This window comes from Fundulus heteroclitus, chromosome 7, assembly GCF_011125445.2.
Source record: "Fundulus heteroclitus isolate FHET01 chromosome 7, MU-UCD_Fhet_4.1, whole genome shotgun sequence".
NCBI classification, from domain to species: Eukaryota; Metazoa; Chordata; class Actinopteri; order Cyprinodontiformes; family Fundulidae; genus Fundulus; species Fundulus heteroclitus.
In genome coordinates this window covers 22,994,715-23,017,655 of record NC_046367.1, presented here as the reverse complement: position 1 = coordinate 23,017,655, position 22,941 = coordinate 22,994,715, and the positions used below count along the sequence as shown (strand labels likewise).

The 22,941-nt window shown below is 41.0% G+C and overlaps 1 protein-coding gene across 6 annotated transcripts in view; it reads left to right on the top strand.

The window, feature by feature from the left end:
- dop1b (DOP1 leucine zipper like protein B) overlaps positions 1-22,941 on the top strand; it is a 50,554-nt gene that overhangs the window by 9,951 nt on the left and 17,662 nt on the right. For 2 of the 6 annotated variants that reach the window (XM_036139205.1, XM_036139200.1), the window contains exons 1-15: positions 8,470-8,658; positions 12,768-12,944; positions 13,365-13,546; positions 13,654-13,824; positions 15,236-15,425; positions 15,539-15,637; positions 16,660-16,783; positions 16,884-16,993; positions 18,064-18,175; positions 18,255-18,375; positions 18,497-18,616; positions 19,325-19,433; positions 19,664-19,894; positions 20,711-21,012; positions 21,098-21,492. In XM_036139205.1, coding sequence (XP_035995098.1) covers positions 12,807-12,944; positions 13,365-13,546; positions 13,654-13,824; positions 15,236-15,425; positions 15,539-15,637; positions 16,660-16,783; positions 16,884-16,993; positions 18,064-18,175; positions 18,255-18,375; positions 18,497-18,616; positions 19,325-19,433; positions 19,664-19,894; positions 20,711-21,012; positions 21,098-21,492 — 2,404 coding nt within the window. In that variant the 5' untranslated portion in view covers positions 8,470-8,658; positions 12,768-12,806. Of the gene's footprint in view, positions 1-8,469; positions 8,659-12,715; positions 12,945-13,364; positions 13,547-13,653; positions 13,825-15,235; positions 15,426-15,538; positions 15,638-16,659; positions 16,784-16,883; positions 16,994-18,063; positions 18,176-18,254; positions 18,376-18,496; positions 18,617-19,324; positions 19,434-19,663; positions 19,895-20,710; positions 21,013-21,097; positions 21,493-22,941 lie in introns of those variants that run through there. The other 4 variants (XM_036139203.1, XM_036139204.1, XM_036139202.1 and 1 more) reach the window with 3 other exon arrangements.

The following is a 22,941-nucleotide window of genomic DNA, read 5'->3' as shown; positions in this document are numbered from 1 at the left end:
TCACGTAAGCCACACAAAAAAAAAAAACACAGCAACCAGATGAAAAGAGAAAAGGAGACCGATTGTGCTGCCATGTTTCAGCAGAAGGTCTGTTCAGACGATTCTGATGTGCTTCCATCACCAGCTCAGACACAAAGGAAGAAAACTGCTCGTATAACAATAAACCTATTGTTTCCACTGACTCCTTCCTGTTGTATTTTGTTGTGGTTTATTAGAAGGACAAGAGTACTCCTTGTGTGTACTGTAAACACACACGAGTATAGTTATTCAATTGCATCTCAAAGCATCATGAGGTCCCAGGCATAAACATTATTGACCCTTATTTAGGCTAGCTGTAAAGTGAAGTGAAAAATATAAAAATAAAAATATGATCCGATTACATGCAAAAAGGTGTTTTTAAATCACGGGTTTATTTTCAAGGAATAAAAGCCATCCAAACCAAGTTGTCCTCAAATGAAAAAGTTACATTTTCTGTTGTTAAATCATAAAATAACAAATTAACCTTAAAAAGACAAAAAAGGCAAAAAAGTCCAGAGTGCTCAGGAAGTTCCAATTAGAAATTTGAAGGTGCTCTTTGGGTTCGGGAATCCAGTAGAAAATAGAAAAAAGGAGCTCTGAGGCACTCTTCTTCAAAAATATAAAAAGCCTATATTTACTTTATATAGGTAAATTTACTTATTTATATAGGCTTTTTATATTTTTGAAGAAGAGTGCCTTGGACCTCCTTTTTTCTATTAACAAATTAACCTTCTTTGTTTGAAATTTGAGCTCCATTTCGCTAGCTTGAATACAATACAATCAATATATCGGCTAAATAGAACCTGCCTGACAACATGAAACAGGCTAAAGAAGTCCAAGAAAACGTGACAAAGTAATTGAAATCTGTCTGTCTGCAAAGTTCTAAAAAGTAATTTCTAGGGCTTTGGGTTTCCAGTGAACCACAGTGACAGTCATTTCTAACAGAGAAAACCTGAACAAGCTGTGAAGCTTCCTGAAAGAGGCCTGCCTAACAAAATCACTCCAAAAACACAAAAACTCATCCAGGAGGCCACAAACACACCTGGAACAGCATCTAAAGCCCCGCAGAGCTCAGTCACCTCAGTCAGTGTTCATGATTCAACAGTTAGAAAGAGTCTGGGCAATCATAAGAGAGTTCAAGGGCAAAAAAACACCAAAATAAATCTAATTCCAGTCTTCCTCACTGCAAAAACGGAACTAGAAATAAGTAAAATGTTCTTAAAATCTGTGTATTTGCCCTTGATTTGAGCAGGTAAATAAGATGATTTGCCAATGGAATAAGAATTTTTCACTTAAAATAGGAACAATTCATCTCAATCATCTTATTTCAAGTGCAGAATGTCTAATTATCTTATTTTAGGGGTCAAAATACTCATTCCATTGGCAGATAATCTTATTTACCTGCTCAAATCAAGGATGAATACACTAATTTTAAGAACATTTTACTTATTTTTAGATCCGTTTTTGCAGTGCTTTTCCCGAAAAAGATCTTGAATATTTTAGGTTTTGGAAAATATTCTGTGGAGTAACGAGACAAAAGTAGAACTTTTTGGAAAGTGTGTGTCCCGTTACCAACGAATATCCTACCTGCAGTCAAACACAGAGGCAGCAGCGTCATGCTCTGGGGCTGCTGTGCTCTTTCATGACCCGGATGACTTGCAGCTATTGATGCAGAGAAACACGACGGAGACTATCTGGCCATCAGTTTGTGAACTTATGCTCCACTAGAGTTATGCAGGATGGTAATGATCTAATGAACATTACCAAGTCCACTTCTCAAGAGCACAAAAAATTAGATCATAAATACATTCTAGTCAAACTCTGGCATAAATGAGACTGAAATGCTGTGCTATGACCTTAAACAGGGCCTTTCAAGCTCAAAAAATGTTATTGAAACTATTCTGAGATGAAGAGTGGACCAAATTCCTCCACAGTGATGACTGATACTCACCGGCAGGTTTCACAAACACTTAACCACCGTTGTTGCCACCAAGGGTAGCACAAGCAGCGGTTGGAAGCTTTTTTCAACTGAATAATTACTGATTTCATCTTCAATATTAAAATGTATTTAATGATCAGAAACATTTAAGTTTGCCACAAAAAACAGATTCCATCTGTGAGGGAGTAAATACTTTTTATGCAGTGAAAAGACCATGTCAGTCAAAATAACTAGAGCTCACAAATTGCATCATCTAATGCATATTTCTATGGCAGCTTTAAGTCGTATTTGCCAACAACTTGGCACGTGGCTAACAGACTAGCTGCAGCAATCAAACCAGCAACATGTGTTTTGAGTTCTGATACGACTCAGATAAGAACATTTTTGGAATCCTAGCAGATTTATCGCTGGCATATCTCTGCCGAGCCCGCCTATTCGACGAGACGCTCATGGACATCTGCCCCTCCCAACAAAACCATGTTGTTTGTGCATCATGCCAAAAAGAAAAAAAAAAAAAGGGATTGCACAGCGTACAGCTGGTCGGCCCTGAAATTCAAAAGAAAAGGGTGTTAAAGTTTAAGGAGTTCTTGCTAGACGTGTATATTTGCTGCAAACTTTGTTCCAGTTTTCAGTTTAGAGGAAAAACTTGGGCCTACGCTGGCTGTAGATTGTGCACAGCTTCCCGCTTCAGATACTCTGTGCCTGCATGAATAACATCTGAACCTGTAGTATGGGTTTTCTCGCTCAATCTGCAGCTTTTCTAATTTTAGACATACCGTCCATTCATAAATACTCAAACTGAGTTGGTGGAAATATTTTTGATATATGTATCGAAAATGTGTTTCAAACCATAAAGAGTATAAAGGGACCCAAAGGTAACAAGGTAACAAAAAAAGCAAATTCAGTAAAAAAAAAAAAAGAAAAAAAAAAAGAAAGAAAAAAAAAAGAGAGAAAATGAAAACCAGGCAGGATTTTAGTTACTGTTAAAAGAAAATGCTTAGCTGATTTCCAAATCTTTTTTCAGATTGGCATTACTTTGCAATGCTCTATTTATGCTACAACTGTTTTATTAACCGTAAAATAATATAAATATTATAATTGAAACATTAAAGTTTAAGGTGAACTTTGAAATATCTATCATGAAAATCGAGTCATATGTTCATATTTTATTCTCCTTAAATTTGATTTACTCTCTGCATAATAACATAAAAGACAAGAACGATAAAAAAAAAAACGTTTTTCATGTGAAGAACTTTTAAGGGTCTTTTAATAACAGAGGAGAAATGGGAATCTATGTAATGCTGCTTGAACTTTAGCTATAAGCAGATGATATTTGTCATGTCGGACAGAAGGTCAGCAGATTTTGGATCCATGGCAGAAAGGAATGACGTCAAGTTTTCTTTGGCTAAATATGGAGATGCCCTGTTTTTTATGTTCGAAAACTGCAAAGATGAACTGAAGCTGGGATTCTTGTGGTGATAAATAAATATTTGTCTTGTGCAGACAAGGATTAATGTCCTCATTCAACGTTTGGTGGGCTTCTTAAGTGTAAAAGTGCTTTCTAATTTTCTAATAATACATTTGAAGATAAAGCTTGACAAAAAAATCCTTGAGAGGAGAAATTATTCTGTCTCAAGGTGTTTAAATCTGCTTTTGTCTGGAAAAGGTGGCGTTAGCTCATTGGTATCAGGGGGTTTTGAAACAGGTATCCCAAAAAATTGTTTAGTACTTCCATTGTTTTATTTTCTTGGATGATTACATCTCTAATTCTGTCTTTTTTTCTTAATTCTGCATTTTTAAATAACTGACCACCCTCATATTTTTTAGCCCTGGCACTTTCAATGAAATAAAGCACATAAAATGTTCAGAACTGCAGGGGCTCCACCTACAGGCACAAACCTGCACACACACATTTTTTCTGCAAAAGGGTATGTCACTCTATTGAATGCAGATACGTTTCCATCAAGCCTTACTATATGAGATGTAATGCATCATACTCACTATCTTTTATTATAATGAATAAAAGGGAGTTGTGTCATGCTGCAGCAGAAAACACAGCTATGCAGGAGGAATAAACATCCTGTGATGCATCTGTGGCATGAGCTCCAAGCATGGCAGATGTAGTGAGACTGGAATTTGTTAGCAGTTGTTCATATTTATGTCCTAAATGTGCATTAAGAATAAATCAGATCAGACTGCAAAGAGTTTTTTTCCATTTGGATTTTATTAGAGAAGCTTGGTAGTTGATACATGCATATATGGTTTAGAGGAGAAATAATAAGGTAAAACAAAATGGTTACCTGTATAAAAACTGCAAGGCACTTTGCTTATTTGTGATTCACAATCAAAAACCAGAAGGACTTTAAAGAGACTCACGTTTATTTAAAATAGCAAATTACAAGAGGCTGTGAGAAACACGTGGTATACACCTGGCAGGTTTTCCGTAGCATGTAACAAAACAGTAATGATGCATACCTGTGGTCTGAGTTTTCACCCTTGTTTGTTTTCTTTCTCTATTCAGGACGCAATGAGTCCAACTCATTCTCTAATAAATTAACTGAAATCTTGCGTTTTTCAACATATGTTTGGGTGATTGTTTGGTTAAGTAACAAAAACAATTTGGACAACTTTAATGTGAGATCATTAGATTTGGATCTGGAAAAATCTGACCAATCATTCTTGTTAAAACTGAGAATTAATCACTAATTCAAAGCTCTGAGTCTGATATAATTTAAAGAAGGACTAGGAATAAGAAGATTTCATCCAATTAATTCACTTTCTCTTATTTAAAATCCCCGTATCACTCTTTAGCTCCTCCAAATGTATTCCCGTACATTTCTGGAGGACCTTCTTCAGGTGTTAGTTCCTATAAAACCTCCAAAGGAAAACATCCAGGAGGCAGCCACGCCTTGAACCACCTCAGCTGACTTTTTATACACTGAAGCTGTAGCTCTAATCCAAACTTCCCTGACTACACATCCTCTCACCTGATCTCCAGGAAGGAGCCAGGTCCCATATACAGCTTACTTCTGTTACTTTATTCAAACTAAATGTATTTAGTGTAATGCAGCTATGGTGCTAAAATATATTACCTCAATGATTGTTTGATGAGATAAAGCTAGGGGTGATTAATTCATCATTACTGGAATAATATAACTTTTTTGTTTCTAGCTGCTTGTATGTAACACAGTTTTAACAGTTAGCCCCATCATGCATAACTGTTATATACATTTACCATTACTTGGTACTATTTTACAAGTACGGTAATTCATTTATAATTACCAGAATAGGTTATTATTTCCCAGCTGCTTATATATGACACAAATTTACCATCTTAAATTTTTAGAAAAAATTTTGCTTACTCGCTTTAGCTTCATTTGCAGGTTGACATATCCAACTTTTTGTAAAATCACAAATTAACAAAGCAATTCAATCGAATACTGCAGTCAACAGCATTCATATTTTTCAATAATTAATATGCACATTACTGATGAGAAGAGTCATTATATACCAGGAAGCTAGTCAGTGCAGTGAAGTATCTACGATTTTACATTCATTGATTATTTATTACAAGATGTAGCACTTTGTCAAACTTAGCCAGAGCCGTCCTAAAGCTTTAGCAAGCAAAGCAGCAGATCAGAGCCATCAATCCATCAGGGAAAGACAAACAGGAGTGAAACTGTTACAGAAGTTGGCTTAAATTTTTGTATATTTTATCACAGGAGAGAAACATGTGGACTACTTGTCCAAAAAAATACAAAAATTGTAATCCTTAATATTTAAGTTGTCATATTCAAACTTTTTTTCTGACTGAAGTTATGTGATGTTAATATTTTAGAAAGGCAAGCTGCTTTTAAGGTCAACCTTTCTACAAATCCACTTAATGTAATGAACTTGACAGAGAAAACCCGATATTCAACCAGACATGGTGTTGCGCTCTGAAAGGTTTATTAATAAAGGAAGCACAAAGACTTCGGAAGACCTCGGCTGTAGGATGCTGATGGGCCTGGTGGTGAAGAACAGGTTGCTCCCAGCAGCAGATGATGGGCAGGTTGGCGGAGGATGGACTCAGTTCTGTTAGACAGGCGTGGGTCATGCACGGGCAAGTATAGACGGATCCTCGGGGCTTGACGCGGATCTTAGTCATGAGAACAGTCCAGGTCGTGTCCGTAAAACTGAAGGTAGCTCGGCAAGGCAGGAAGATCCATGGAAACGCGGTTGTGGTCAAAACTTGAAATAAAGCAGGGACAAACGCTGGACATCTACTGTTTCAAGGCTTTCAATAATCTGGCCACTGCCCGTCTGCTGAAGTCTGTCTTATTTAGACATGATTCTGGTATTTTAAAGATTAAAATAAAAACAAATACGCAATTGCGTAGTAACAAGGGAAACACTTTGTAGTGTTTTTTTTTCAACATAAAAAGATATACTTACCACAGTTAATGTACATACAGTGTGTTAGAGCAATGCAAAGTACTTTCATTGACAATATCAACTGTTTACTATATGTTCACTTGACCTCCAAATGGCTCAATAATCTCAGTAGATTGGAAAATAACATTAAAACAAAAACTCTCCGTTTAACATAAACTGTAGTTGTGCATCTCTCAAGCATTTCTGGGTAAAACAAATTGGTACTTGAAGTTAGTCACGGACGGTGGACAGAGTAGCCAAAATTTTACTCAAGTAACAATAGCTATCATGATCTGGAGGTGTCTGGTCATGGTTTTGATTTAGAGTCATGTTTTTATTGTCACTTATGTTCTATATGTCAGTTATTAGTTTTGCCGTTGGGGGTTTACCATGAGGTACCATTCATATTTTAGATTTGTTAGATGTTTTTCCTTGTTACTGCATTTCTTTACTTTTTGCCTTTAATTAATTCTTGCATAAATCTTTACTTATGTCCTTGTATTTCTTTCCAGCTCCATTCATGTTTAGCAGCATCTGTGTCACCAGAGACTCTGCCTTTTCTTTTTTTCTTTTTTTATTGGGGGGGGGGGGGGGGGGGGGGGTCTCTTATTCTGGACATGACCTTGGACTGCTCTGGCCTCGATTTCTGCCCAGCCCCTTTTGTTCTTGTCTGCCTTCTCCTGCCTTTTATCTCCTGCTGTGAGCAACCTGCTCCACATTTTTCTCCCCATGTCTGGTTTTGTTTATTTGTTTTATTTTTAAAATAAGCCTTTGAAGCACAACTCTGTGTCTGGCTTGAATACAGGGTTCTCTAATCTGCAGTTCTTTACAGTAGCAATACTTCTTAATAATAAAGCTAAAGTAAAAGGTACAGTCCAGTAAAACTACTCCTAAATGTAAGTTTTTTCCAAAGGTTACTAAATTTAAGTAAATTAATGAATTAGTAAATTTAATGTAACTAGTTACTACCAACCTCTGGTAATTTAGAAGTAAAAAGTAGTTATCCAAACATGTAGCAATAAAAATTATTTGGAAAAATTGTTTGATCTTATTTAATCTGTGAAAATGATGCAAACAGACAAAACTATAGTTGATTACAAATTATGTTATTTCAAAAGAAGAAAAATAGAAAACTAGTAAAAATAAACATCAGTAAATAACAAAATCAGAAAAATACTTATTTGGAAATATTCTTTAACTAGAGCTGTGTAGGGTTTTGAGAGAATGTACTGAAGTGTAGTGATACTTTAAAATATTATTATTCAAGTAGAAGTAAAACATATGGGTTTGTAAAGCAACTTATAAAAGTATATTTTCAAGAAATATGTAAACATAGGTAATACCCACCTCTGGAAAACACATATAGAGCCTGCAGGACTGAGGAAACACAACTGCTTTTGATGATGAGGAGAAGACATAAAAAAAAATAGGAGCATAGACTCTAGCATCAATATAACAGTGTTAAAACTCGGATAAAAACATAACTACTTTTTTAAATTGTAATATAAACTGAAATCTACATTCAATTCAAACAACAAATGTAAATGATCACCCCTCCCCCACCTCATCAAATTCTGTTTAGGGCCCCAACCAACTTTGGACCGGCTCTGAACAATTCAAATAAATGTGTATAGACTGAAAAAAATAACAATGCTTGAACAGTCACAACGTTTCTCTACTTCTAAATGTATTGTTATTGTTATGTAAAATGAAAGGCTTGCATGTACTGAAGAAAACTCTACTCTAGGTTATTATAGCTGTGAGGCGTTAATAATTTGTTGCAGCTAAACTGTGTGAAATATTATGGTGAAATTTCTGACGGTAAGGTGAGAGGTTTGTCAACATGGCACATCCTGGAACATACCAAAGCCGGAGGGGTGGCAGGTTTATTATTACCCATTTATTCTTTCCCCTTTCATGCCAACAGTAAATCATATTGGACTTATTTCTACACGCTTATGCTCTCAAAATGTTAACGTCTTATATATAGGGGCAATTACACAAAAATAGTAACGTTATTGGTAATAAAATGCTTGCACCACCCCCTGCTGTCGGCGCGTTGGAGTGAGCCGCGCGGGCCGCGGTCGGTTCAGGATCAGCTGAGCAGTCGCAGGATCGGCGCCCCGCTGTGACCACCGAGCACCCACCAGCTTCCTCTCCGCGGACGGTCCACCTCCCCCCCGCAGACAGCGGTCCCGTTAGAGCCGGGCTACCCTGGACGATGGTCCGGTCAGACGCGACGCTTCCGCTCCTGCTCTGAAGCTCCTCTGCGCTTGTTTCTGTCGTCGGTGAGTCATGATGCACCTGATAGCTGCTGCTGCGTGTTTACGACGCTGACGGCATAAACAGTGCGTTGTTGTAGCAGGAAACCTTACCATTTCTGATTGGAAGCTGGCTTATATTATATGCTTATATTGCTTGCCTTATGCACCTTAATCTAGCATGAGATAGCTGTATGGACGGTGCATTTGACTGCTAATCTCTCCCCTGTCTTTTGGTCTGTGCTTGTGCAGAGTTACATAATAGCATCCTTCATTGATGCTACAGTACAGCCACTGGCCAGCTGTTATTTGGCCGCTCCTCCTGCTGCAGCTGCCAGCACTTTAAAGCCTGCCTGCTGTGGTGGTGGTGGTGTCAGTCAGGTGACACAGCTGCTCGGTGTCCACCCTCAAAGCACACAGTCCGGTGCCTCTCTGCTGCGTGGGACAGGACCTTGCTTTAATAGTCACATTTCTGTTATTTTTTATTTTTTACCCCCCACAGATCAAAACAAAGTAGTGCATAATTGTGAAGAGGTAGGGAAAGTCAACGTTATAATAAGTCAGAAAATTGTAGTGTGCATTCATTCTTGCGTAGCCACCCCACTCTCAACGTTACAGTGCACCTTTTTGCTACAGATACAGCTGTCCTTTTTTTTTCTGTGTTATATCTGTTCCAGCTTTGCACGTCTGGAGGCTGAAGATGTCCCATTCACTGCGGGATAGCTCGAACACAATCAGGCTTTAATCTTCCTGCTCATAAATGCTCTTCTTCTTGACTTTCTGTCTGGACTTTGACTAGGCCATTTTAATAGAGGGGAATTCTTTAACGCCTGGTTGTACGTTTGGCTTGTTCTCCTGCTGGATTTAACCTCAATCCCAATTTCCAGTCTTCTAACTTTATTATTATTATTATTATTATTATTTTAGAATTGACCTGTATTGTGCTCCGTCCTCAAAGCAAGACCCTGCCACCACCATTTTCTCCCCATTTGGATGGTGGGATGTTAAGGTAGTTTTCTGGATCTATGACAGAAAGTACTATTTTAGTATCATCTTACCAGTATTCCGTTTTCTACGTTTTCCGTTTTTCCCACGTTAGCTTTGGCTGTATGCAAGTGGGGATTTCCTCTGGCGTTCTATTAATAATGGCGTTCCCTTTGCCAATTAATCTGCGCTTTGTGGAATCTGTCATGCTTCATCGTTTCAGTGGGTTCTCCCACCTGAACCTTGGATAACTGCGGTTCCTCCAAAGCTACCCTTTCCTGCTGGCTAGTTCTCTGAATGATGCTCTCCATGCAGTTTTAGGTGGACAGCTGAGCTGAGCCTTGATAGGTTTGCAGTTGTGCCATAGTGGATCCATTTTCAGATGAGGGATTGAACAGTGCTCCATGAGGTGTCCAACGCTTGGCCTGATTGCCTAAACATTGCTTTGAATCAGCAATAAGTTTGTCCCTCCGTCTTCATGATGCTGTTTGTTCTCTGAGGCCTTCGCAGAACAGCTGCACTTACACTGAGAATCAGTTACAAGCACAGTAGGACTAATTAGGCGGCAGCGGATTGCACCGGATGTTATTGGGGGGTATCGGAGTAGAGAGGGCTGAATACATTTAATATCTGTAAAAAACAACAGAAAAATACCCTGGGCTTGAATGTTAATATTTGTCCAATTCCCTCTTGAGGTGACCGGTTTCCATTCCTCACGCATGCTGTTTTGCTGATACATCCAGCGAAGGAAGTGAGAAGGCACATCTTGTTCCGCCTGGCCTAGCACAATTTGCTTATCAAGCTGTGTCCTGCTAATAGGCATGTTCTGGATGTATCCCTCTCGCTTTCTGTGCAGCTGAAGAACGAGACTGAGAATCGTGGCTGTCGGAGCCGCGAGGAGGTAACTAAGGGACCATTCTCGTCTCTGCGCTTACGTCAAGAACGTTTGCGTGTCAGAAACAGCCTGAGGAACATATGGGAACACGGGGTGCTCGAATACCAGATTGCGAATGTGTGTCAGTAGGAAGCGACGCTTGATCTGTGGCATTATCTGTTTTACTTAGCAATAACAGATAAAGGGCCTTCAAATGTAATGGAAACGTCAACATAGTGCTCCTGTGTGTGTTTGTCTATCGAGGACAGCTATGCTGATGACGCGTGTCGAAGTCTCACTTCCACGTGGGGCAACGTTTCTCAACGTAAACAGAACGGATCATTAAATTAAGCAGCGATTCCTCCAAGACTTTGAGTGTCGCATTATTTTTTGAACAATTACACTACCTTCTGTTTTGAACCAAAAACAAACAAAGAAATGATCAGGAAGTGAGTATGTACAATCTTTCTTTTAGTTTTTTTTTATTTCTGTTCTGCTCGTGGAAGCTTGTGTTCAGGTTATGAAGGTAAAAATGGCTGCTGCGTTCACCCCTTCGTTTCCTCATCTCCTCCCTACCTGCTTCCGTTTCTTACCTGTTAAAGTGCTTTCTAATTAAGCACGTCAAAATTGCGTACCAGTTTACATCTCTTGGTAGTTAAATGTGGACACAACTAATCGCGAAAATGCTCTCAAATCTCCCGCATAATTTAATGTAATTGTACATTATTTTGTTATTACGCCTGATTTATTTTAATTGCGGTTCTGATCTTTGTTTGAGGGAATGGACTCTTAAGAAATATGGCAGATTAAGATCCCTATTTAGGCATTGGCTGACATAACGTTCTCAGGAAACAATAAGTAAAAATACCACAGTGTCATGATTTCATGATACTGACACAATAATTTAAGATCTAATCTCTCCTTTTCGACAGAAGCAGTTGATTATGTCAGAATTACAGCTGACCTATTATCATTTATCATTATTAACATTTATCGGATTTTTTATTTTCAACACATAGACCAAAGCAAAAATATAGAACAACAGCTTGTTGTGCAGAATGTTATGACTTTTAATTTGTTCTACCCTTTAAAACGTAACGTCGGGAGTCTAACAAGCAGTATTAGCTGGCTAAATAGTTAGGCTATCTACTTGAGTAGCTAGCCTGCAGCCTTCTGCTTTACAGTTTTCAAACCATGAATCTTCTACCATAATCAGGTAACATTTTAAACAGCTGATTTTTTTATTATTATTATTGTAAGCACGGGAAAAGTGTTTTTTTTTTCTCCAACCAACTTACTAGTAGTGCTTAGCAACAGGTGGGGGTGGGGCGATGTTTTGTCCTTGTATGCGCCATGCAGCCAGAGAAAGCTTGAAAGCTTTGTTCAGCTTTCAAACGTTTATGTCTTAAAACTCCTCTTTACCCCGATTCCAAGAACTGGGAGAAAGCTAATTACTATAAGTGACATCCTGCTAATAGACGGCATTTAATCGAGTCGCATAACTACGTTTTCCTTAACGGTAGACTATGAGCCGGTTATAGATATTTAACAACCTGAGGGCGGTGCCAAAAGTCCTGAGGCAGACGGGAAGTTTTGACCAGCAGCAAAGCAAACCCCAAGTCTAACGCAGAAACTGATGTTTTTTCTTTCTTTACACAGAAATATCGCCGTATTGATCGGTTTTGTTTTTCATTGATTGGGACTCGCTCACTCGGCGCTTTATCCCGAGCATGTGCTGTTCGTCTTATCAAACCGTAAAGCCCTCAGACTCCAGATGTCCGCATGCCTTTAATCCTCCCTCCCTGAGCCCCACCCCTAATCAGACACACCCCCCCTTTAACGTGGATGCAGTAACTCACACTGATCCGCCCACAGAGACGCAGTCGCCGGAGGCTTCTGCCCGTCGTCAAAGAGCTTCTTGTCACGACTCGGTGCTTTTTGTTGTGGCCGTGCAGCCTGTAGGCTTGCCGAGGTCGTCCGCTGCAGATTCAAGGGTTTTCCTTCAGAATCGGGAGAAGAATGCGGACTTGTCTGCTGAGTATCGTTTTGCCCCGCAGCTTGTTTTTCTCTGGCCTGGCACGCATGTCCTCTCAGTTTATGTTAGGATTCCCTCGTCTTCAGACGGACTGACAGGTCAGCCGGCCGTCCTCTCAACCAGCCATGAATGAGCGCGTTTGTGTCCTCTGCCTCGGAGCTAATGGGCTAATTTTATTTGTAATAAACAAGCCTGGCAGGCGCAGAGCTACCCAGCAGGTCTGACTCCTGCGCTCCCCCGCAGACGCGGTCCGAGGACATGGTGTGATCGAGCCGGTGCGACATGGATCCCGAGGAGGCCGAGCTGCAGAATGACTACCGGTACCGGAACTACGCGGCGGTCATCGAGAAGGCGCTGCGAAACTTCGAGTCGTCCAGTGAGTGGGCGGACCTCATCTCCTCCCTGGGAAAGCTCAATAAGGTGCAGTATGAAGGGCCCCGGAGACGCGGCTCTGCCTTTTTTAACGCACCGGTTGTGTTGCGTTAGCTCATAGGTTCCTATTTTTGTTCAGATCGGTTTCAGTACTCTGCGGTGGTGGGTGAGGTTTTGCTGACTTATTGACACTTCCTCTTTCTGTTCTTCATAAGTCTTCTTATCTTATTCTAAAAGCACCCTAGTTTTTTTTTCCCCCCCTACATGCCAAATGTTGACTTTGGAGTGTCCCTGTGTGTTCAAGATTAAAAATCACTCCTGAATGTGGACACTGAGCGGGAGGGAGACGTTCAATCTCATTGTGTTGAAAATGTGTTTTGTTTATGTTTCCTCTAAAACTCGTTGTGACTCCTTATGTGAGGTTTTTGGTCAAATCTTTACTCCGTTTTGAAATTGTTTTATTTCCAGGCCCTACAAAGCAACCTGCGCTACTCGCTCTTGCCCAAGAGGCTGATCATAGGGAAGCGCCTGGCTCAGTGCCTGCACCCGGCTCTGCCCAGCGGAGTGCACCTCAAGGCTCTGGAGACGTACGAGGTCATCTTTAAAATCATCGGCACAAAATGGCTGGCCAAGGACCTGTTTATCTACAGGTGAGGGAGCCGGATGAAATGGTTTCCTGCAGCACCGAGAACGGAGACCTTGTTCTAACTAATGTCCATATAAGCTAATGGATGCAGTTTTGTCTTTTGTTTTGCAGCTCTGGCTTGTTCCCACTGTTGGGCCACGCAGCCATGGCAGTGAAGCCTGTGCTGCTGACGCTGTACGAGCGTTACTATCTGCCGCTGCAGAGGGCTTTGCTCCCCAGTCTGCAGGCCTTCATAACTGGACTCCTCCCAGGTCTGGAAGAAGGACTGGAGGTTTACGACAGGTACATAAAACACCCCCCACCCCCTGAAAATAAGAAATGGAGCTGACACATTTTCAAATCTCGTAGGCCTGGGCGATATGGACCAAAAATAATATGTCGATATTTTTAGGCTGAATGCCGATATTTGATATCTATCGCTATACGTCTTTTCATAAAGTAATTGAAAAGGCATCTCTGCATCAATGCTTTATCACAGGCATATTTTTTTAACAATCTACTGTAGATAAATAAGACAAACAGCTGAAAAATAACTTACTGTAATACATAAAAGTACAACTCCAACTCAGCATAGACCAATATAAACAATAAAATCTCATCAGTTTTACAAAAATGTCGATATTTGAATTTCTCGATACGTTGCCCAGCCATGCTGTCATGTAATGTAGACTCGGGATGTTCAAAACACCATTTAAATTATGGGACCCTCTGTCCGTGAGCCTATCGATCCGTCGTCTCTTGCTTATCTGAGGTCAAGCTGGATATGTAACGTCTAGGAGAGAAACGCTCTAGCAGCTTTCTCCAGTTTATGTCGTGTGAAGCTTGAAGTGTTTCTAGACCAGAAGGGATGCGCATGAGGACAGTCCGTCATGTGGCCCTGGGTCTGCCCTAGTTGGACGGGTTTAAACGAGATGTAATGCAGATTAGCTGGCAAATTGAGAGCGTCGTCCTTCGACTCGGATATTTCTGCAGTAAAACAGACCGGAGCAGCATCCATGTTCCTGCAACCGAGGATCCAGTCTGTCTTTCCGTTAAGCAGAGACTAACCCCGGACCTGGCCCCAGACTTCTTGGTGAAGCCAGTAGAGCCAGAAATGCTTCTCCATAGATATCACAGAGCAGCCACGTTAACCCTGTGGTCCCTGGTCAAATTAGCCTCATGGGGGAAAGGACAGTGTCAGACGACTGCAGAAAAGGGGGAACCTGCTGATTCGGTGGTTCGGGGAACTATAAGTTGGATCCAGGGGTTTGGCCGAGTACAAGTCCCATCCATCTGTGTAGATTGCTATTAAGGTCAGGTGCCAGCAGTGCTAGCTGGTAAGCAAGGGACGAAGTCTCAACAAACTAGTGTCTGTCATCAGGATCTAAAGTCATCTTTATGAAACAAATGATTTAATGACAAACACGACATTATGAATGTCAGTTCTAAATGGAAATGATTCCCTCCGGAAAGCTGGCTGGCTCAGCTTGTGTTTAATTTCAATCATACTACGCAGATGTATTTGGGTATGTCGTGCATGTACTGTTGCAGAAGGATAAAAGGGGGGTAAAAAGGTTTAAGCCCAACTAAGCTTCACATCATCTAAGCTGTTTTAATTAGCTGCTGATTTATGGAGACCCCACAGAAGTGCACATGTTCCTTTTCAGTGGCGTTATTGTCCGTGTTCGACGAGCTCTCCTCTGACTCTGTTCAGGACCGACGCGCTGCTGGTCAAGCTGTCGCTGTTGGTGGGCCAGCAGGTCTTCTACGGCGCCCTGTGGGGCAGCATGCTGGTCACCCCCATGGTACGGCTGCCCGCTTCGGTCTTCGTGGTCACGCACTTCGACCGCATGGCCCCGCTGACTCAGCAGACCCACATGTTGGGCTACGGCCATCGTGCGGTGGTGAGTGTTGGCGTTTGTCTCCCTCCCCATGATGGACGCTTTGAAACAAAACACTGACCGTCTCCTCCCGGCTAGTCGTGCTTGAAGTCGTCTGCTTCTCCGTGTGCCTCCAGATCAAATCCGTCTGTCTGTCTCTGCAAGATTCAAACGTGTTGGTGCAGAGGAACATGCTCGAAGTCCTCCTCTACTTTTTCCCCTTCGCCACGTGTCTGGTAGGTAAATTTGCTGGTTGCCCTCGTAAAGTGTTTTTTGTTTATCTGCATGTATTTGTCCCAAGTATGTAAGCAAATGAGATTTATTTCAACGACCTTGGTTAGCATCCATGTATGAACACGCATCGCCTGGTATGTAGTTGCTTACGTTACAAAGCAGGCCGAGGAAGTTATCTAATCACAGATTTATGCCTAACATAAACCAGCTATCTAAGCAAAGCAGACAAACGTATGTATGACTCATTACATCCGGCTTATTTCCTGGAAATGTCAGTCAGATCTAAGGTTTAATATCGATGGTGAGTGGGTATGTTTTGTCTCAATCTCCTGGTCTATTCTAAAAAATAAAAAAGTGAATTAAAAAAAAGTGAATTACAATAAAGACAAATTATGACAATACATTTTAGGTTCCGGTTTGAAATTTAAGCTGTTTATTAATTTCCCTTAAATGTTGCTTGAATTAAAAAAAAAATGTATCCAGGGAAGTTTACTATCGTTTCTGGTTTTTTTTTTATCTTGATGGTTAAATGCTTTTGTTGTTGTAGTAACATACATTTAAGTCTCTATGGAGGTGGTGACCCTCTCCGATGATCATTTAATCAAGTGCGTTTCATTTCCAGGGGCGCTTTCTGTTATTTTCTGTGACACAAATCCTTTTAAAAGGTTTGCTTCTAAACATTTTACCCTAAACCTAGTCATAACATTGACAACTACCCCAGCCCCTTAACTTTAAACATAAACTACGCTTATTAGAAGTTTAATTGTGTGCTGTTGTGCCAGAACTTGGGCCATGCACCAAATTCAAAGTAACGTTGTGTGAAAAGGGGCCCAGATTGGTGTTGAGGGCCTGCAGCTGCATGTTTTTCCATAGAGTAGCACGAATCTAACCTTTTTCTTTTGAATCCTTTAAAATCATCAAATATTTCCACACGTGTGCAGATCCTTTCCAATGAAAATGCTGATTGTGCATTCGGAAACACCGCTCTTCCGCTAACCCCACCCTCTGTCTGTCATCGGTTTAGGACCCGGCGGAGCCGGGCGTTGCCCTCAGCTCCGAGGACATGATCACAGTGGTGTCTGCAGCTCTACTCACCCTGCTCAGGAGAGACATGTCCCTCAACAGACGCCTCTACGCCTTGCTCCTAGGTCCTCAGGCTTGCGCTAATGAACTTGTCGCCGTTCGCCAGGAGGAGGAGTTTAATTCATTCTCCCACTGATGTTTGTCTCCCCGCGTTTCTGTCTTCAGGCACGGACATCAAAGGAGGGATGGTGGCGCCCCATCCCACGCTCTCCACCACCGTGGAGGAGCACACCTCCTTCTACTTCAACACTTTTTCCAAAGATTATGTTGTGAAGGTAGCGATTCAGACCCGGACCCACGTTGTGCGCTCTCTTGTCTGGTTTGCTGTTAGTAAGGAAGTGAAAATGAGAACCACCTGGACCGGGTCTGTCCTAGGTGGACCGAAACCCGTTTACAAGCACATGTGATGTTTAATGAGGCAGATAATAAGCAATATTTAATCAGTGAGAATGCTATACAGCATTCTCACATACTGTTTTCCTGTTTTTCTTTATTATTATTATTCCGTCGGCGTCTAACTACTCCTGCATACTTCAACCGATTTCAACAATTTTGGTATCAAGATGTTCGGCTCGTTCCCGGCATGCCTGCTATATCTCATGGTTATGTTAACTTTTACACTTTTTAAAATATTTCACTTTTTGTGCAATTTTTTTTTTTTGGCTGTTCCCATTGAAATCAATGCAAATTGATACAAATTCCTTCAAATTCTTCACATTCTTCCAATTCTTCCAATTCTTTCAATTCTTCCAATTGTTCTAATTGTTCTAATTCTTCAAAAAAATATATTTTTTTTTTAAAAATTGGAAATTCTTCAAATTTTTTATTTTTTTTAAATTTTTCTAATTCCTCAAATCTTTTAAAATTCTTAAAATTTTTCACATTCCTTAACATTTTTTCAAATTCTTTCAAATTTTTTAAATTCTTCACATTCTTCTTTCTTCTAATTCTTCAATTTTTCCAAATTATTCAATTTTTTCAAATTATTCAAATCCCTTCAAATTATTATTTTTTTCAAACTCTTTAAATCTGATTTCAATGTTTTTCAGCTACTTTTTCCTCTAATGCAGGGATCTTCTGGATCTTCTGCTCAAATCATTCTGCAGATTAGCATTCTCACTCGCTGTTACGCAGGAACAGCTTTTTCTAGTTATTGGTTGTTTTCTATCATCAGGTCTCACGTTTGAAAAGTATATAATTGAAATGAACGTTTAAAAGCTGTTTCACCCGATCTCATTGGTTTTAAACTGGTTTTTGTTCTGAACTGTTTTTTTTGCAGTAAAAGAAATCTCAAATCAAAGACACCAGAGTCCGTCAGTAGATTTATTGTTGTGTCTGTCTGCAGGCTCTGATTAACATCCTCAAACAGAAGGAGGTGGACAGCGACCCGGAAAGCGTCATCGCTTACCTCAGACCCTTTCGCATCATCATCAGTCTACTCGATAAACCCGAGATAGGTAGGGGAAGCTGAGCCTGAAGCGCCCGCAGCTGAGAAATTGCTTCCAGCCTGTTTTGCTGATATTGTTTCCTGCCCAGGGCCGGCTGTGCTGGGCTGCGTGATGTTGGAGGTGGTCCGAGCTTTCCACAGCTACTGCCTGGAGGTGCTCGGTGAGGAAAACGTGGCAAAGTCAGGACACTCAGCCAACCAGCTTGCTTGGTGAGATCCATGAACAGTCACGTTAAAAGGGTTCGATTTTAAGCCTAGAGTGGTGGGGATGCTTTTTGTAGCGCAAATCTGAAAAGAGGGTGTTTTATTTTGTTTTGTCGTCCATTAACAGTAAAATCAAAGACAACAAGAATGCAACAGAGATCATAAAGACGATGAACATGCTCGTGAGCTCCATGAACAGCGAATACCTGTGGGAGTACATGACTGAACACTTTTGCACGTCTCTCAGGTTTGTCAGTAACACTGAATCTAGCTTTAAAGTCTGAATTCGTTCCTAGAACGAATAAATATCTATGTTATGAGGGGGAAAAAGTGGAGTTTTGTCTTGGGGAGGAAACTAAAATAAAGACTGAGCCATAACGTCAGTAATATCTTTTTTTTATATCTTGTTTTTCTTTTTTCTTTTGTGACATACATACATTTGTTCAGAACATGTTGTGACTATGTTTGCCGAAGTCATTTGTTTCCTGAGATTTTTTTTTCTAGAAATATCTGGCTTTTTTTCTGTGATATTATGGACCACAAAGAATGAACTCTTTAATTTGTGCATTTCATTAATGTTTTCTCGTTATTAATGATTAAAAAATAAGATATTTTGTTGCAGATTGTTTGACAGACTTGGGCACTCTGCCTCGTCTTAAGTTTAACATCTCTGAGACTTTTAAAGTAACTAAATGTTTCATTTTAGCAGCATTAAGCGTCAATCCTGAGATATTTTATTAGAACAACTCCTTTCTTTAGTGTGAAACATTGCTTTTTTATAAATATTGTTTTAACAATATAACTTGTCTAGTTGAAGTTTGAGAAGGATTTTGTGTTAGCTAAAGCTTAAACGAGAGATCCAGGAAGTGTTTCAGCTTGGGTTTTTTTCTGCTCTGAAAGTACAGAGAAATGAAGTGGCATAACTAACCGTTCTGTTGTGGTTGTTTTGCTGAAGTGAAAAAGTTGATCCACCGATACCCCCGGAGCAGGACTACGGTCAACCTGCTCCCTCTGTCGCAGAAATGTCCAACCTCATCATGTTCCTGCTGGACGTCCTCCCTCTGGTAATCGACACGCAGCCCAAGAGTGGCTCTACTCTGCTGTCACTCTAATGTCAAAAAAATAGCCATGTTTGAAAATCTGAGACACAATTCATGCAAAAGCAAAAGTAATTCTCTTTGTTCTTATTTTTAGTAAGAAATACAAAAAAAAAAAAAAATCTAACAAGCGATGTAACCAATTAACGCCTCTGTAGAAGCCTCATTAGCAGCTGCATGCTTGTGTTTCCTCCCAGGAGCTCTACGCCGACATCCAGTCGCTTTTCCTCCCCGACATGCTGGGCGCCATGCTGCAGAGCCTGCGCCGCCACATGGACTCCATTACCCTCGACGACCTCACGCAGGCGCTGCGAGCGTGCTTCAAGGTCCTGAGTAAGATCCAGATGCCCGTGGCTTACATGGATGTCGATTCAGGATCCCACGTAGAGGAGGTGGACTCGGTGTCGCCGGAGGAGGAAACTGCAAAGGTGGAGGATTGTATTAATTTCCATTCAATTCAATTTATTTATATAGCGCCAAATCATGAAACATGTCATCTCGAGGCACTTTACAAAGTCAAATTCAATCATATTATACAGATTGGTCAAAAATTTCCTATATAAGGGAACCAGTTGATTGCTTCAAAGTCTTAACAAGCAGCATTCACTCCTGGGGAACCGTAGAGCCACAGGGAGAGTCGTCTGCATTGTACATGGCTTTGCTGCAATCCCTCATACTGAGCAAGCATGAAGCAACCGTGGGTAGAAAAACTCCCCATTAGCGGGAAGGAAAACCTCCAGCAGAACCGGGCTCAGTATGAACGGTCATCTGCCTCGACCGACTGGGTTACAGAAGACAGAGCAGAGACACAACAAGAGAGACAAAAAGGCACAGAAGCACACATTGATCTAGTAATCTGTTCTACATTAGATGGTAATAGCGGATGAGCCGTCTTCTCTGGATGATGTCACAGTTAACAAAACGTCAGACCAGGTGTACCTACTATGAAGAAAAAGAGAGAGAGCAAAAAGTTAAAAGCAGAAATGTCGACAGTCATTTCAATGCAATGCAAAACTGGAGAACAGTAGAAATCAGTAGAGTGAGATAAATAGATCCTGATGTCCTCCAGTAGCCTAAGCCTATAGCAGCATAACTATAGAGGTAGCTCAGGGTAACATGAGCCACTCTAACTATAAGCTTTGTCAAAAAGGAAAGTTATAAGATAAGTTATAAAAGTAGACAGGGTTTCGGTTCCGGGTTTGTTTGTTTTTTTTAAAACGCTTATAAAGTGTGTTTTTATTTAGGAGGTGCACAACGAGGGGGAGAAGAACGGAAGTGTTAACGGACTTCAGGAAGACGAGGGGCAGAGGCGAGATGGAGGAAGTGAAGCCGAGCCGGCTAACGGGGTTTACTCGACCCTGAGGTCTGAAGACAGCGGCTTGGGCGTCAGCGCCTCGCCCTCGGAGCAGCACCTGCAGCTGGGGACAGCGACGGAGGCCGAGCGAAAGGCGACGTGCAAAACCGGCGACGGGGTCTGGAGAAGGGGAGGGAGCGTGGAAGCCATGACCCGGTGTCTGCAGGATATCCTTGCCTTCGTGACCACAAGGTAAACCTCAAGAGTCGGGCGGAGCGGCTTGGTCACGACAATGTGAGGCGTTTTGAAACGTTTTTTTTACTCTTGAATGTTTCAGATACCTGATGGTCCAGGTGGAGGACGTCAGGGGTCCGGATCCAGAGCCTCAGTGTGACCAAAGCGCCATCTCTGTGGATCACAAGCCTCTGTTAGGGGGGAGAGAATTTAAGCACAAACTGACCGAGCTGTTCACTCCAAATAAGCTCAAAGCCCGTGTGCCGGCAGAGAGCCAGGCCCCAGCATCCCCCACAGAAAAGAAGGAGGAGCGCGGCTCGGCGGGGTGCATGGACTGGGCGGCCGGGTTCATGCCCCGGGGGAGGGCTGAGATCTCGGAGGCCTGTCGACAGACCTTCGTCGCCACCTGCCACCTGCTGCTGGAGAGCACCACCTTCCCCGTGTACCTGAGCGAGGAGGAGATGCTGGCGCTTCACACCGAGATGTTTGGAAACTCAGGTGGGCACACGGACGCAGGCGGTTCCTTTCAACACTATGCTTACCACTAGAGCGCTTTCACATTTTTGCGACGTTAAAACCACAAACGTCAATGGATGTTTGTGGGTATTTTAAAGGGACGGATCAACACAAAGTAGTGCTTAGTCATAAGGGGAAAGGCAAACAAAAAGAATTAGGGCTGTCAATCGATTAAAAAAATTAATCTAATTAATTACATACTCTGTAATTAATTAATCTAAATTAATCGCATATAATTTTTGCTGTGAAAGTATTTTAAATATTTAAGTTCAAATGATTCAATGAATAATCAGCATTAGATACATTAAAGGGCTGTTTTCAACAGCAGACAAACTGAACTAAACAGATGCCAATGTCAAACTGAACTCACGTCAACAGGAGACATTAACTGAAATAATAATAAAAAAAGATAACCTGAATTTAACAGACGTCAACATCTCCTTTTTAGGCTAATTATACACAATTTAGACCTAGTGCTATTTTAACAAACAAGCATTTTATTAGTTGCTATCTCTTATCTGATGTATTTCTGATGTTTGGCACTTTGTTTTACCTCGTGTTAAAGTGCTCTTTAAATAATGATGACATTCATGATGATTATGATCAGAATAAACTTTTGCATCACCTCCCAGAAGCTGGAAAGAAAAGAGACAAAAACATTTTTCACACCTCACTTAGTAACTCTAATATTTTAGTCGAAATACTTTAGCCTAAATATTTTAGGCTAAAATATTACACTTTTTATTTGTTTTTCTTTAATCCCACGGTGATGTTTAGTCATTTCTGCCAAAGGCTGCAGCATTTTGATTTAATTCATCTGAATGCAGTATTTGCAAGCCATACTCTGATTGGATGGGGAAAAAAAACTGTCTGTGATTGGCTTTAACAGCCGAGCGAGCGCACAGCTGGTGTTGAGCGTGGAATGAGCAGGTGTGCGCGAGCAAAGTAGCACGCGAGCAGAGATGGAACTCACTGCGAGGACAGTGGGTTGAGAAGAGTTTTTCAGACCATGCCAGACCGGTTTTGAGCGTTGAGTTGTTTCACTGCGCGCTTGGGCTGTCTTCTTCTCTGTCTTCATGCGCCTCCCCTGTGACTCTTTGGCGCCCCCCAGGGGAGGCGCCCCTCACCTATTGAAAACCCCTACTATACGACATGGATTAATCTGCGTTATTTTTTTTAATCCGTTATTTTTTTTTTTTATTAATTAATCGAAATTAACGCATTATTTTGACAGCCCTAAAAAGAATACAAGGTTTCAAAGGTGTTTACAAAAGAAATCTGAAAAGTGTTGCATGCATCTATATTTATCCGCCATAAGTCAAGCCTTACTCGCAATCCTTTTTTTTTTCTGTGAAACAGTTGTGATATATTATTGCATTCCATACACTCCTTACTGTGTTAAAGTTTGAAATGCTGATGTTGCAATGAAAA